Source organism: Lipotes vexillifer, unplaced genomic scaffold, assembly GCF_000442215.2.
Source record: "Lipotes vexillifer unplaced genomic scaffold, Lipotes_vexillifer_v1.1 scaffold1002, whole genome shotgun sequence".
Lineage (NCBI taxonomy): Eukaryota > Metazoa > Chordata > Mammalia > Artiodactyla > Lipotidae > Lipotes > Lipotes vexillifer.
Genome location: NW_006796766.1, coordinates 469,768 through 485,755, shown reverse-complemented (window position 1 = coordinate 485,755; position 15,988 = coordinate 469,768). Strand labels below are relative to the sequence as shown.

The 15,988-nt window shown below is 50.4% G+C and overlaps 1 protein-coding gene across 3 annotated transcripts in view; it reads right to left on the bottom strand.

Annotated features, from left to right (window-relative positions):
• The window catches only part of ATXN7L1 (ataxin 7 like 1), a 245,187-nt gene that overhangs the window by 153,916 nt on the left and 75,283 nt on the right, over positions 1-15,988 (bottom strand). For all 3 annotated transcript variants that reach the window (XM_007468976.1, XM_007468978.1, XM_007468977.1), the window contains one exon: positions 3,655-3,759. In XM_007468976.1, coding sequence (XP_007469038.1) covers positions 3,655-3,759 — 105 coding nt within the window. The remainder of the gene's footprint in view (positions 1-3,654; positions 3,760-15,988) is intronic.

The window sequence follows — 15,988 nt, the reverse complement described above, 5'->3', positions numbered from 1 at the left end:
CACACACACACACACACACACACACACACACACACACACACACACACACACACACACACCCTTTTTTCATTTAACTTAACCAGGTCACTGAAATCTTGAAGGCTGCCATGCATCCATCTCTCTGGATATATGATCCCTAAAATCAGGAGCTGAATCATAGGTGCTAAGAACGAGCAAGTGTCCAAGAGAACACAGGTCCAGTCCCCTGTCATTTAAAAGGGTGACAAGCCCAGGGTCTAAGGGCTGGGCGAGGCCAAGCTGGGATCTGACCCCAGGTGTGCTGGACCCTGGGCTGTGTCCCTCCCACCGCACCTCAGCTCTGCTTCCCGGGGCCACAGCCGGTGATGGATGAACGCATTTCTAGGTGCTGGGAATACAGAGCTGAAAAGGTATATCCCCAGTCCTGAGAGGATCCTAGAAGCTGGTGGATGTGCTGAGACAGTCCACAGGTAAGTGAAGTGCGCGGCAGAATGCAGGAGGCATACTGGAGAACAGAGTTCTACGCATGTGAAGAGGGAAGAACCGCGTCCAGCTGCTGGCCATGGGGAGATGGCACGGGGAGAAGGGGAATGAACGCATGCTCTGGGTGTGCCTGCAGGAAGGCGCCTCTGGCCAGTCATTCTGCACCCACAACTCCCCCGAGGCAGGCAGCGCACCGATCTTATGGACCAGGTGGAGAGACAGGAGGCTACCTGCCTGAGATCATGCAGTTAATGAGGGAGTCATGTGAACTGCTTTGCCTGCCTCCAAAGCCCATGTTCTCTCCACTTTAAAACTTCAGATGCGGTTCTGCGGAGCCCTGGCGGGTTGAGAGGCCAGGAGTAGGCCAGGGACCCCAATTTCAACCTCTTTGGCTCTGCTGTGTATCTATATCCATATTTGGGTTCTACAGATGAGACTCCGTTTGAGAGAAAGCTCTGTTGCTAACAAGGTCGAGTTTGAAGCCCTGTACTATGATGTGTTACCTGGAAGGCAAGTGGCCAGGCCTTTGAGTTCGGGCCGGGACAAGAAGGGCATGTGACCCACGCTGGGAGGCAGTGAGGGACAATGGCTAGGCAAGCAGGCAAAGCATGCACTTCCCTCTCTCTGGAGCGATGCGGCCTGCGTTCAGAATCAGGCTTTACACCTGCTTAGCTTGGCAACCCTGGGCAAGGTACTCCTAAGCCTTAGCTTCCCCACGTTCAAAATGGGGGTGACATTGGTACCTACTTCATGGGGGTGTTGAGAGGGTTAGGATTACATGTTTAAAGATAAAGAAAGCATATAGCATGGTGCCCGGCACTTAGCACAGTGCCATTCTCGTTAACTTGCTGATTACAGCGAAGCTAGTCATAGGAGGTAAACGAGCAAACAAGGAAATACCATGACACTACAGGAGGAATTTTTAGGGCAACTAAGAAATCCTCACTGTTCCCGGAGTGTTGCTCTGCTTCTGAGCTCTGCCTTGTGTTCTCCTGCCCTTGATAAACGCGGGCTGCGAACCTGCGGGACACGCACCCGAAAGACGAGGGAGGCTTAGAGGCCTCCATCTGCTGAGATGTGGCCATGTCCCCATCGCTGCTTGTCAGCTGATTCAGCAAGAAGCTCAATGGAGACGGGGCTTCGGGGGATAAGATCGGTGACCCCAAACCCCCAAACTAATTTACTGCCACTGTTCAGGAGGTGGCCACAAAAGCCCTGGCTCTCCGCCTAAGCTCAACTTGCTCTGGCACCAAAAGGCCTAGGACAGAGGGAGGCACGTGTCTCAGCCCAGCCGAGCCCCAGAGGTCTCCTTCGCTGGCTAGATGAGGCCTTGCCTTGGGCGGAATTCTGCAGGGCACAGTGGGGTCCCAGGTCCCTTTTAGGTTCTTGCCGTCAGAGACCCTGCCAGCGAATTAAGTTCCCAGAGAAGGTTGTGACGGCTTATGGGATTTCTGTCTGTCTTGTGCACTGCTGCGCCCCAGTGCCCAGAACAGCAGCACATCCCATGAATGAATGAATGACGATCCCTTTTGGCATCTTCATGAGACAGACAGAAGCAGGGGCCACGGAGCTTCCACAGTCACCCCCTGACCCAGCAGTTGGGTGGGATCTTCTTGCCACCGCTCTGCTCTCGACTCCCTCTCCGGTCACCCCAGCTGGCAGCACCACCGCCGGGCCTCTGACAGTCTCCCTGGGAGAGGTTTGACCTTTTCTCTCCTCCGGGGAGAAGGAAGGGTCATTTGCTACAGAGCCTCAAGCAAGAAGATCAGCTCGTGCCCAGCGCACGTCTTGCTCCTGTGTCATGCTCATTCTGCCAGAAACGAAAATGTTAGAGCTGGAAACGCCCGCGGAAGTCACCTCTTGTGGAAGAAACGAGGAAACCAAACACTGAGACATTTAGCAAGTAGCCCCAAGTCACAGAGCTGGCTGCCAGGAGGGGCAGGAGACCTGGCCTCTCAACAGAGCTCTTTGTACAGCACTTTCTAGGAGCCTCTATGCCTGTGCAGGTCAGAGAGTCTCAGAAGCCTGGATTCTCCACGTATTATAAACACGAAACACACCCAGAGTTTACACACAGACGCAGGTTATACATATATATGCAGTTATGTAAATGACATATACGTATATACATATTCATAAGTGATATTAGGATGTATATAACTATTCTATAGTCCCAAATACATCTACTAGAGAGCTTAGATAAGCCCATCTCCTTTTATTTTATACCTGTTTATTACAGAATGGTGATAACTGCAGGGCTGGGGTAAAATGAGAAATCCTGAGTGTGAGAAAGGGGAAGCGTGTAATTTGCAAAAGCGTATTTGATATTATAATTGCTTTGATTTTTTTTTTTTTTAGGCACAATATTTAATGTGCTTTGAAATTTAACAGTAAAGAAGGGCATCTGGATTTTACGTTCAACAGAAAAAGAAGAGAGTTTAAACCAAAAGGCGGGGAACTACTGTCCTGGAACTCAGCGCATATGACGACTTTGGAAACTGGCTGGTCCAATGGCCCGTGTGAAGACAGGAAACCTCCACTCACAGAGGTTAAGTCACTTCCTGTCTCAGATCCGTAGCTGTCTATTTGCTATAGGGGAGCAGCCTCGTGGAGGTTATCTGTTGTAAGTCCACACAGCACCTGCACTGAAGGAGGCCAGCATTTGCTGTGGAACAGCTGAAGGGAATTTCTCACTTCAAGGGTGTAAAGATACAGAGGGAGAGTGAGTTCCCAAACAGGCCTGGCTTTTTTTTTTTTTTTAACGAGGATGATTCTTGGAAGAGGAGAAGCTGAACCTGTGGCTTTGCTACACGCATTTCTCGGGGGCAGCAGCCCAGTGGTCCCACACGGGACCCACCCCTCCTGTGTGTCCATACAGGGAGACTCCGCCGTGCCCTCTCTCAGGGGGACCCAATGTCAGGTTGCGAGGCTGCAGGAGGGACTGCTAGAGCCACCACTGCCCCTCCCCTTCGTCATCTGCAGAGGCCACCACCCATCTAGCTAAACAATGGGAGGCTTTCTCTCTGGTGTCCCGGCAGGACTGAGCGTGTGGGCAGAAGGACTGCAGCTCCTAAGATAGGCAGCCTGGGAGCAGAGGTAGAGCCCCAGGAGGAATTCACCCATGAATTCGTCCCCCACAGGGGACGGTTCCTCCCTGATGTCGGACACTGGCCGGTGCAGGAGTCCACTTACCGCAGTGGGACTGGAAGACCTGTGGCTTGACGACCTGGTTACAGGCACTGCACACCACGAGGTAGAAGTCGTCGTGTGCTGGGTAGTGGCCAAACAAGTGCATATCTGTGGGGGAAAGGAAAACAGGTTGTTTTGAAAAAGCAGCCAAGTCTCGGAAGGTGGACAGTTTCTTCTTGGCATTTCCTCGAGGGCAGTTTTTCAAACGAGACGCGCAGAAAGCCAATCATCTGTACGAAAGGGAAAGCATTTTGTCCTAATGCAGCTCCCTACTCTCAGGCAAGCCCGTGCCTCAGAGAACCCCTCCTTATTTTCCTTGCAAACAGACGGCTACCCCTGTTGGTTTGGTCAGCGGGGTTGGGCTGCCTGGAATCACATCCTATGGGCAGTGACCCTGTTCTGAAAGAGGGCCCTCGGGTTAGCTGGGACCCAACGAGGCTCTAGTCATTTTAGGATGGGGGAGCTCCTCCGAACCCATTTCAGCGTAGGCAGAGCCCTCGCAGGTGAGTGACGGGGCGAGAAAGCCTGGAGAGACAGAGGAGTCATCCTGGTCTCAGCAGCTGCCTGGGTTCCCCATGACCCGTGGGAGACTCCAGGGTAAAAGGAAGTGTCCAGACAAGTGGCTTGTCGGCCGCCATCATTACGCATCCTTTATGTGGCAAAGATTTAACGAGTGCCTAAGTGTGCCGGGTACCGACCACGCTGGGTTCCAGGGATAACCGGTGAACAAGAACGAATGCCCTGCTCTGCTGGAGCAGAAAAGAGAAGAATTAACCAGAATCACACAAGTCATCACTTGGTTGTAACAGTGGTACCTCCTAAGGAGGAGATGTACAGGGTCCCATGAGAGTGTGTGGCAGGTAGACCTAACCTTGTCTGAGGCATTGGAGAGGCTTCCCTGAGGAGGGGTTAGAGAAAGAAAAGGCCAGGGGAGGGAGAGGAAAGTTCCAGGTCTGCCGAGGAAGGAGATTCTGTGTGTCAGCAGAACCTCTTGGCTGGAACAGAACAAGGAGGGAGCCCAGAAGGTGTAAGCCTTGTGGACCAGGTAGAGATTCTGAACCTGACTTTAAGATCAGTGGGAAGCTACCAAAGGTTTTTAAGCAAAGAAGTGACAGAGTCAGATGGACACTGTTAGAAGATCAGTTACGTGGCCTACGAGACACAATCACATAGGTTCACACAAAAGCCTGCCCACGCGTGTTCACTGTAGCATTATTCATAACAGCCCGAGGGTGGAAGCAACCCAGATACCCATCAACTGCTGAACAAATAAATGAAACGTGATATATCCGTACAATGGGATATTTGGCCATAAAAAGGAGTGAAGTACTGACCCCTGCTACAACACGGATGAAGCCTGAAAACATCTGCTAAGTGAAAGGAGCCAGTCACCAAAGCCCACGTATTATATGATTCCATTTATATGAACCGTCCAGAACAGGCAAAACTAGAGAGACAGAAAGCAGATTAGTGCTTGCCTTGGGCTGGCCGGGGGCGGGCCCTGGAGGGAACTGTCGGACAATTGCTAAAGGCTACGGGTTTCTTTTGGGGGTGATAATAATGTTCTAAGATTGATAGTGGTGATGGCTGCACAACGCTGTGAACATACTACAAACCACTGAACAGCATGCTTTAAACGGGTGAACTGTATATGTGAACTATGTCTCAGGAAAGCTGTGTGTGTGCAGGGGGTCAGCTTGGAGGGTTCGGTGGTCACACCTCCTCGCCCACCGTGGGGTGGGGGGCACTCTGCCGGCCTCTCCTTAGCTGACTGGCTCCAGGGCCACTGAGAGCAGGGCGGACAGAGGAAGTAAAAGACATGTTCTGCATGAAAGTCTTTGCGTCACAGAGCTGAGCTTCCCCTCCCCAGCCCCCCCATGCCCTCGTTTTTTAGACTCAACCTGTGTCTTTACTGAAAACCACCGGGCGCACGATGGTTCTCCCAGCTGCAGGGCGAGGCCACAGGGAAGCCAAGTTCCTTCTGATTCAGGCACGGCTCATTTATAAGCCAACACAGGCTTCCAGGGCAGCCCCGATGCTTAGAGGGAAACGGAACCGACCCACTTGTCACGCGGCCGGAAGCCAAGACCCCCGCCCCAGAGGAGGCTGGACTGGAATGGTGAGAAGGGCCCCCACTGCTGGGTCCCCTCCACGTGCGAGGAACCCGCGCACCTGCGGCGGGATGCGGACCAGACCGGGGCACAGGCGCACTGAGCCTCTGCATCATCTGTGGCTCTGGTTGCAGCCCATCACTTCCCCTCTAGGACTCGCCTCTGTTTCCGCTCTGACTAAGACATTACCGGAGGGGAGCGTTATTAGTCAGTGCCTGGTAGGCGGAGGCCTGTGGAAAGAGGAGGCCTGAGAGAGAACCCAGCTGTGACAAAGGCCTGCGGCGTGGGGAGGCCCAGGCCGGGCCCACCCAGCATGTCCGGGGCCCTTGCTTCAGAGCCTCCCAGCACACAGAGGATGCACCCGGTCCCACATTGCTGACACCACTCCCGCTTTACATTTTATTTACAGATTATTTTTATAATATAGTCTTTTTTTTTTAAATAACAAAAGTGATCCATGTTCTCTGAGGATACATATGAAAAATACAGAAAAGCCAGAAGAAATTAAAAAAAAAAATCACTGGCAATCTTTATTAACACTTTGCATCTCATTTAGATTTAGTCACATTTTCTATCCAGGAACATGTGAAACCAGGAGCTGGCAAGGGCTAAGACATTTATTTATTCAACAGCATTTCCTGAGCTGCCTTCCAGCCTTTCCGCAATAGATCAGGCTATAAAGGCATGAAAGAAATGCATTAATTAAAAAAACAAAAAAGCGCATTCACAAAATTTTCATGAGCACCTACTCTGCACCAGAAGCTGTGCGGAGTATGGGAGGCTGAGAGCTGCGGGTGAGGAACGCACCTCTGCACCTTTGTCGTGCGTGCCTGATGATGTGCCCGAGGCCTGTCAGGCCTCCAGCTGCTGTCCCATTTCAGGATTCCTCCAGGAACCTGTAGACCCCACCCCCTACACGCACCTCTAGGTCGAGAGTTGAAGGTGAAGGTTAGGCTGGTCAGAGACTGGCCACCCTGGGGGTGTCATCCTCTAGGCCCTTCACTCCACTGGGACTCTCCTTGGTTTCCTCCAGGGCAGTTTCAACCATGCACACGTCTGCTCAGAGTGTGTCTCCTGTGGAAACTGAGAGGACCTGCTGGCCTACTTGATTATTCCTTGGTGATCAGGCCTTAGAATCTCCTCGACAGGCTGCCCAGGCTCTGGGAGAGCCTGGCAGATGCGGAGCGAGATAAGGGCACCTGGCTTCTCAGAACCACCACGTCGCGGGGCCAGGCCATCTCGGTCCCTGTGCTGTCTGCTTGGGGATGAGGAAGGCAGGCCAGGGAGAACTGAAAACTACTATGTCTGGCATCATGCTAGGCATCCTATTATTAATTCTCCCTCTCTCTCTCTCTCTCTCTCTCAATTTATCACCCAAATAGAGCTGGCAGCTCACAGTTTAAAACAGGGGTGTGTTGACGTGGGCTTGTACCAGCTTTCTAGAGCCAACTGTGCAAGTCTCCCAACTTGATCAGTGAGATCAAGGTGGTAACTTGAAATCAGCCCTGGTGAGAGTTTTTTTTTTTTTTTTTTGCGGCACGCGGGCCTCTCACTGCTGCGGCCTCTCCCGTTGCGGAGCACGGACTCCGGACGCGCAGGCTCAGCGGCCACGGCCCACGGGCCCAGCCGCTCCGCGGCACGTGGGATCTTCCCGGACCGGGGCACGAACCCGCGTCCCCTGCATCGGCAGGCGGACTCTCGACCACTGCGCCACCACGGAAGCCCTGGTGAGAGTATTTATACCACGGAAATGGGCACTACAAATCTCCTTTCTTTGGAAAGCCACATTGTTAAACATTTACCGGTGCACCACTGAACGAAGACGGGAAGAAAAGGGAAAAGTGAAACCACCTGTAATGACACCACCTCGGGTTAACCACTGTTGGCACGTTAATATATATCCTTCTAGACTTTGTTATCTCATTACATTATCTTAGTTAATCCTCATAACTAACCCACAAAGTTGCTATCAACCCACTTTCCAGGCAAGGAAACAAAGGTAAGAGATCCCAAGGCAGTGATCTTTAAAGTAGGATGAGATTCCTACTCTACAGCCCACACTCCCATCTCAGCAAAAGGCCACGTGTTTCATAAGAGCAAGATCTCATTTCAAAGATGAAGAAACCAGTCTGGAACGCTTCCGTGCATGACTAACGGGCTCCGAGGGAGCCGCTGGCGTTTGCACAGGCCTGGGGTCAGAAGGAAGGATTTAGAGCGCAGTGTCCTTTGCTGTGCAACTTCAGGGCAGGTGCCTAACCTTTCTGAGTGTCAGTTTCCCCTTCCGTAAAATGGGGCTCACAGTTCTTGCCTCATGGGGTTGCTGTGAAGGCTCATAAAAGCTGCCTGGCTTTGTATTTTCTTCCTCCAGGGATTCGGAAGAACGTGTGGAAAAAGTTTTAGTCAAGGTCTTCTCCTCTATTTTTCAAAACTAACTTGTCCTCATTCCAGTGGGAGAGTTGCTCCAGCCAGCACATTCTTTGACTCTCCTGCGTAACCACTCACAGCCAGCCTCCCGGGGAACCTCAGCGTTCCCTCCAACCTGCAGAATTTCCTGTGTGTTCAAGTACACCATCGCGCACTGCGTGGACAGATGAGGGCTGAGGGCCACTGCGAGGACACTCTCTAGGCTGTGGTCAGGCCCCGAGAAAACGTGCATAAACGTGATGGGACTGTGCCCATCACAGTGTTCATCCATCTCCCAAACAGACAAAGCCACACCTGTCTGTTTTGCCCCATTTTGCCCCTGCAAATGAATCAACTGTTGATCAGATAGATCAGATGGTACCACCATGGCACTGTCACAGAGGTGACCTTAGTCATCCTCCTGGCCTGATTATGGGCAGGGTGAGAGCAAGCTCCATAGCTCCATTTTGCAGATGGGGTCAGTATTTTTTATTTTTGTTCTTTTTAACCCCAACTCACTATACACAAATACACACCTATTTTATCTATGTATCTATGTATCTACCTATCTACCTATCTATCCACTCATCCATCCATCATCTCTCGTTGGAACATGTACGTTACACTATGATATGTTCTGGTCTACTCATTTCTTTTTATTTTATTCTGTTCTATTTCATTGAAAAAAATGCTCACTGAGATCTTTTAAAAAATTTTTATTATTATTTATTTTATTTATTTATTTTTGGCTGCGTTGGGTCTTTGTTGCCATGTGTGGGCTTTCTCTAGTTGTGGCTACTCTTCACTGCAGTGCGCGGGCTTCTCATTGCGGTGGCTTCTCTTGTTGCGGAGCACGGGCTCTGGAGCGCAGGCTCAGTAGTTGTGGCGCACGGGCTTCGTTGCTCGGCGGCGTGTGGGATCTTCCCGGACTAGGGCTTGAACCCGTGTCCCCTGCATTGGCAGGCGGATTCTTAACCACTGCGCCACCAGGGAAGCACAGCTCACTAAGATCTTGATATTAACTTCTTGACCCTTTAATGGGTCGCAACTCAAAGTGTGGAAAACACTCTTCAAGGCAATCCACTGAGTTAGAGGCTGAGCTGAGCCTGAGAGTTAACTGGGCATTTACAGAGGTTGGAGCTGGTCCTTAGGAGTCACCTGGGAGTCTGAAGCCATGAATTTGGGCCAGTTATACTCTGGAGAGTGCCATGCCAGCTCACAGGACCTGATTGTTATCTCTTCCTAACTCTGCATTCAGTGAGGCATGCCGGTGGCCTGAATCAGCCAAGGTGGGAGTATTTACACCATGGTAATCAGCATCCACTACAAACCAGGGCTGCTTCTCTTGGAGAGCTAGCTGCGAAAATATTTACCAACACACCACTGACTAGCACCCACCATCACTCCTCCCTGGATCAATTTCCTTAGTTATAGAAATGGAGAAAATTATATCTGTCATCTACCACACTGGATGCAGAAAGGCTTCTGTGCACTTGGGAGGAAATCATTATGTTAATATAAAATTACAGTAATGATATTGATCATTAACCCCAAAACATACGCACAACAGAGCCAGGTAAACATATTGATCACTTTCTGTATCAAATGAGCACAAAAAGCTGCCACTTGTCCAGCTCTGGTGGTGAGAATGGTACTGGGGGAGGGGGAGTGAGGATGTTGGAGTGGAGAATTAAGTTCTCTTCAATGTCTGTCAACTTAATGCTTACTCTTTAAGGGCTATTCATGGAGATTATTCACACATTAGGCTCAGAGTATTAAATTAATGCTGCTTATGCATGGATCACACACAGGCTATTCTCAGTGCCTCTATTTAAAGCAGGCAGTTCTTTACTTCTTCTCTTCCTTTACTTCTGGTGGAAGTCTCATCTGCAGCAGAGTCAGTCGTCAATGACATTCATGTTATCGACTTCGTCTGGCATCCTAGGCCTGCCGCCCCATAGCACTTAGGTTCCCACAGGGCTAGTCTGGCTCTCACAGCTTCAACTCCCCTGAACACCTCCCTCCCACATCCCTCTGCCCCTCTCCTCTCTCAGATGGCAGAGGGAGGGATGGAGGGGACAGAACCCGGCTGGGGTAGAAGAGAAAGTTTAGGACACCACAATGGTTCCTACGAAGGTAAAATAATAACTCTGTGGGACTTCCCTGGTGGTGCAGTGGTTAAGAATCCGCCCGCCAATGCAGGGGACACGAGTTCGAGCCCTGGTCTGGGAAGATCCCTGAGATGCCGCAGAGCAACTAAGTCCGTGCGCCACAACTACTGAGCCTGCGCTCTAGAGCCCAAGAGCCACAACTACTGAGCCCACGTGCCACAACTACTGAAGCCCACGCACCTAGAGCCCGTGCTCCGCAACAAGAGAAGCCACAACGATGAGAAGCCCACACACCACAACGAAGAGTAGCCCCCACTCGCCGCAACTAGAGAGAGTCCGTGCACAGCAACGAAGACCCAACGCAGCCAAAAATAAACAATAAATAAATATATAAATTAATTTTTTAAAAAAGAGTAATAACCCTGATTTTCTGGTGTAGTTGATAACCTGCTTCTTAAGTCAATACTGAAAAAGAAATCGGCAGAATGGGAGCAGCATTTTATAAACAGCTTTCAGAGGGGAACACTTCCGACAAGGAAAGTCGTGAGCGGATTAACTTTCCTTTATAACCAGTATTCACTTCGAGAAAACGGCTGAAGTAAAGGAACAGGCAGGGTGACACGTCCAATTTGCTATTTGTACAGGACTCGTTTCTAAGATGGGAAGACAGCTGGTTTTGTGGCTTCAGGATCACACTAGATTCCGTGCACTTTTGCATTTGCCCCTGGACACCTTCCAAAGCTCAAGACTTGGGCATTTACGAAGCAACAACTGGTGAGAGCTCGAAAGATGAAAAACTTAAGGAAGAGTGATCCCTTCCCTTTGCAAATGGGAATGCCGAGTCAAGCACAGGCTGCACAGAGAAGCAGCTAGAAGCAGACTAGCTTTGAAGGCTGGGGGACAGCTTATCAGCAATCCGTGATGCCTGTGCTCACTACAAAAGATCAGAAGATCCCGCAGCGGGAAAAGGAAGACAGCAAAGCAGACAACTTTGAACGTTAGCTTCTTAGAAAAAAAAACAAAAAAGCCCCAGAAAACAGACTCAAGTTTCCCCCGAAGTCTTTTCTGGGGTTGTGAAACCACCCTGGTTGCTACAGGAATTATGAAAATGTCAAGGTAGCATATGCCTCTAGTATAACAACGGTTTCATATACTTTTAAAATTAGGCTTCCCTTCTGAATGGACTCTAAAAAAACAAGGTAATGACAAACATTGAGATTATGTGATTTCAACACACCGAGCCGTCTCCAGGAAGGTAAACGTGAGCCTCTGCCCGTGATGGGTAACGGATCCACAGACCTTGGTGGGACCTACGGATGTGACAACCCTGTGATGATGGCTGGAGAGCGGGTGCCACTGGACTTCCTTGGAAAACTACCAAAAGGATGAGCTGGGCAGGCAGTGGCTTTGATGTGAGGGCTTCCACTTACATAAACTCAGACAGGAGATTATTGCGAAGAACAGTAACCGTGGTTCAAGGACACACATGGCTGCCTCCAAGCATGGATTCACATCTGGACACGGCTGCCACTCAGTAGAAGCACCTTTCACACTGGGAGAGGCTGGTCCTAAAGGCCTTCCTTTCTCCCATTAATCTTAATACACTCATTATACAGTTTTTATTAACGTGTCTTTTCTCTCTGCTAGTGGAATTTTCAGCTCTATTTTAATCACTTATGTCAAATGGAAAGCATGAGGCGGCAGGGGGGGGGACCTTTCTCCTTTGCTCTGATGGCGTGTTTCTATGTGTCCCTCAACTCCCCTTAAAGTCACAGAACAAAACAATTTGGGGTCTTCAAAGCAATGACCTCAGACCTGACACCTCCCATTCCCCCAGCAGAATGTGGAACTCCCCTCGAGGAAAATTCAAAAAGAACAAAATGTGGTCACCAGCCCCTCCCCCTCTCACACCCCACAGCACAAGGAAGGAAGAGAGACTGGGCCCGCTGGACCCGGAGGTGATCGGAGCCTGGAGTTGAGAACAAAAACTATGAGAGGTGGGCCTTGAAAAATGCAGCGCCTGAGAGCTGGGCTCTGGATTCAGGCAGCCTCGAGTTCAAATCCTGCCTCTGTCAGTTGGCACCCTAACCCCCTCTAAGCTTCTGTTTTCGCATCTGGGATGAAACAACACGTTTGTGAAGGGGCTGGCACACGGGAAGGATGCAAAAAATACAGCATGTTATTATCTATGATGTTTTGCCTCCCCAACTCACCAGTCAACCCTCTGGGAAGCCTCCTTTTCAGGAGCCCAGAGAGGAGGTGGGATCTCCTTTCTCCCCTCCCTGCAGGCCCACCCTCAGCTTTGTGACCAGAGCTTTCTTAGGGCGGCACTGGAGGCACCGGTTTACAGCCCTCTCACCACACTGGGATCTTCCTGAAGACAGGAATCATGACTTAATGCCCTTAACATGTCCACAGCCAATCAGTCTGGCGCATGGTGGCCCCTTAATAGATGCTAATAAGCTAACTAGGCTGAAGTTCCCAAGAAGTTGATTTATTTCCCACATTCCTTCATTTTCTCTTCTGTTAAAGGGGCAAGTTGTAGATGACAATAAATTGCCCTAATATCTATGTTGCTAACTAAGATCACGAGGTCAATGATTATATCGGTCTGTTCATTCTGGGTGGGAGCTCCTTGGAAGACAAGTGCTACGTGAAGCTACGAAGGAGGTGTGCGCGGGCGGCCACTGTCGCGCACCCGTGGTGGATTCCTGACCCCAGCATTCCAGGCTCATGAAGGCTGGCTCCTTCCTCCCCGGCAAACATAGCTACTCACCACGCCCCCCCGCTCCCCGCCCCGCCCGACCCAGAGCCAGTGCTTGGGGTGGGCTTAGGAGGGCTTCCTGGATACTCCCTCTGGTCCCATTTTCTATTTCCTCACCCTGGGGCTGCAATGGGTCTTGTACATCAGGACGGTGGGTGATGCAGGGCCTGGAAGATCCAGACTCCTCCCATCCCTTCCTGTTTCAGCTCTGGACCAGCATAGCAGCCAGGCTGAGCCCAAGGCACACTGAGGCATCTCAGCCCAATCCGACAGAGGATCTGACTGGCTGCTGGGCAGTGATGACCCTGGTAGCCAAGAGAACCATTCTGTAAAGGGCTCCCCTTTGCCTATGTCTGGCTTAGGCAACAATGCCAACAAACTGCCCCTAAAAATATTGCCGGGGTGTCAACCCAGCCCCGGTTCTCTCTCTCAAGCACCTGCAGGGACACCTAGGCTCCTCCCCTGTCCAGCAGACACATCCCTGTCCATCATTCCAGCCTGGCGGGCTGGTGGCTTCTGGCCTGACATCCCCACCTCTGGCCGGCAGAACAGATGAGGAACACGTAAGCACTTCGGCGGGATGCTGAGTGCTGAGGAGGTAACCTGGCTAAAGCACTTCTTACGGCAAAGGCTGCCTGGGCTTAGAGATGAGCTGCGTGGACAGGACACCCCCGTTTGCCCCTCACCAAGTTGGCCCCTGTGCCCTGGCCCCGCCAGGGAGAAATTCTGTGTAGGGGACAGGATGGGTACAGCAGGTTCAACAAGGGCCTGGAAGTACAGACTGTTTAGTTCACTCTGATTCAGTTAGAGAGAGAAGAGAAGCATCAACATATTGGGGAAAGTTCTAGCCCCTCACTGGGCTTTCCTGCCTTGTGACACTTAGAAGAGTAGACAAGTGGAGGGGTCTACGATGCTTTGGAAAGGTCACACGTCATCACAGGCTCCCTTCCTTCCCAGGCTCTCCTGCCTGGGTCACTTAGAAACTTAAATGCTCACTTAAATCTTTATGTCTGCATTACCATCCACCTGAGAGCTAGCGTTGAGATAATATTTGTTTTCATAAACCCAGGAGGCCCCCCTGGGCATTTTTCCGCAGGGCTTCTTCAGTGGGCTTTGCTTTGTTTCTTTGGAACAGGCTTTTCCTCCCCTGAGCCTCCCTGGTCAGAGAAGTTTAAGAGCTTGTCTATGTGAGGCCAGTTTCCAGCTGATTTGGGGGTGACTCCTCCCGCCTCCATCCAGGGGCGTCTCCAGGGTCCAGGTTGGGTCCCTGGGCACAGTCTGTGATGCCTTTTCTCTTTCCACCTCCACCCAAGAGAGACCTCTGTGACGTGGAGGTAGGTGCCATATTTCAGGGAACAAGGCAGTGGGTTTGGTCAAAGAGAATTTCCAGACTGAACAGAACAGTGCTATTGAGAACAACTTAAATGGGTCAAGGGAAATCAATGAAAACATCTCTTTTCATATGAGATGGTCCACTTTCTTGTGGCAAGCCGAGTCTGGAGGATAGACTAACTGGTCCCTTAGTTCCCTTGCAGCTCCTCAGTTACAGTGACTGGTCCATCAGGGAGTGAACAGAAGAATGCGTGAGGAAGAGGGGAGGACGCCACACCCATGTTACAAAGGAAATCCCCTTTGTCAAGATAAATAGAGAAACAGAATAAATAGATAAAAGATAAACAGAGCATAAAATCTGAGTGGTTTATTCTTTTTTTTTTTTTTTTTTTTTTTTTTTTTTTTTTTTTTTTTTTTTTTTTTTTTTTTTTTTTTTTTTTTTGCGGTATGGTCCGCGGGCCTCTCACTGTTGTGGCCTCTCCCGTTGTGGAGCACAGGCTCCGGACGCGCAGGCTCAGCAGCCATGGCTCATGGGCCCAGCTGCTCCGCGGCATGTGGGATCTTCCCGGACCGGGGCACGAACCCGTGTCCCCTGCATTGGCAGGCAGGCCCTCAACCACTGCGCCACCAGGGAAGCCCATGGTTTATTCTTAAGAAGAGTTAGTGAGGGCTGGCTATCTCTCTATCTATAGAGGTAATACCTATAGAGCCGATAGCATCTATCTCTATCATCTCTATCAATCATCTATCTTGACAACAAGGACCTACTGTATAGCACAGGGAACTCCACCCAATATTCTATAATAACCTATATGAGAAAAGAATCTGAAAAATAATGGATATATGTATATGTGTAACAGATTCACTTTGCTGTACACTTGAAACAAAATTGTAAATCAACTATACCCCAACACAAAATAAAAATTAAATTTAAAGAAGCATCTACCTTGATCTATCATATCTATGCTATCCCTATCTCTCTGTCTGTCTCTTATCTCATCTACCTGTGTGTCTTCTCTATCATATCTATCTCTAATCTCGATCTTTTTATCTCTGTCATCTCTCTTCCTATCTTAGGAAGCACTATAGTTTTGAGCACTGTGGTTCTGAGGTGGACTTAACTTAGTCTCAGCCTGTTTTATTGCTACAGATGCTACATTTTGGGGTGACAAGGCTGAGACATGGCTTTACAAAGATAAAGAAAAATTTTAAAAAGAAGGAAAAAAAAAAGAACCTAGACAATAGCAAAAACCATCAGCTGGTTTTCAGGGGCTGCACTGTGAACTGCCTGAGAGAGCCACATGCACAGCCCTGTCTGTTCCACTCACATGGCAGGAGCCAAGCGGGAGTCTGAATCGAATTCCTCCTTGAATTTAGCCTTCTCTCTGAAACCTGAATAGACTGCAGGCTTCAAAAAAGGCTGCTCTGGGCTTCCCTGGTGGCACAGTGGTTGAGAGTCCACCTGCCGATGCAGGGGACGCGGGTTCAGGCCCCGGTCCGGGAAGATCCCACATGCCGCGGAGCGGCTGGGCCCGTGAGCCGTGGCCGCTGAGCCCGCGCGTCCGGAGCCTGTTGCTCCGCAATGGGAGAGGCCACAACAGTGAGAGGCCCGCGTG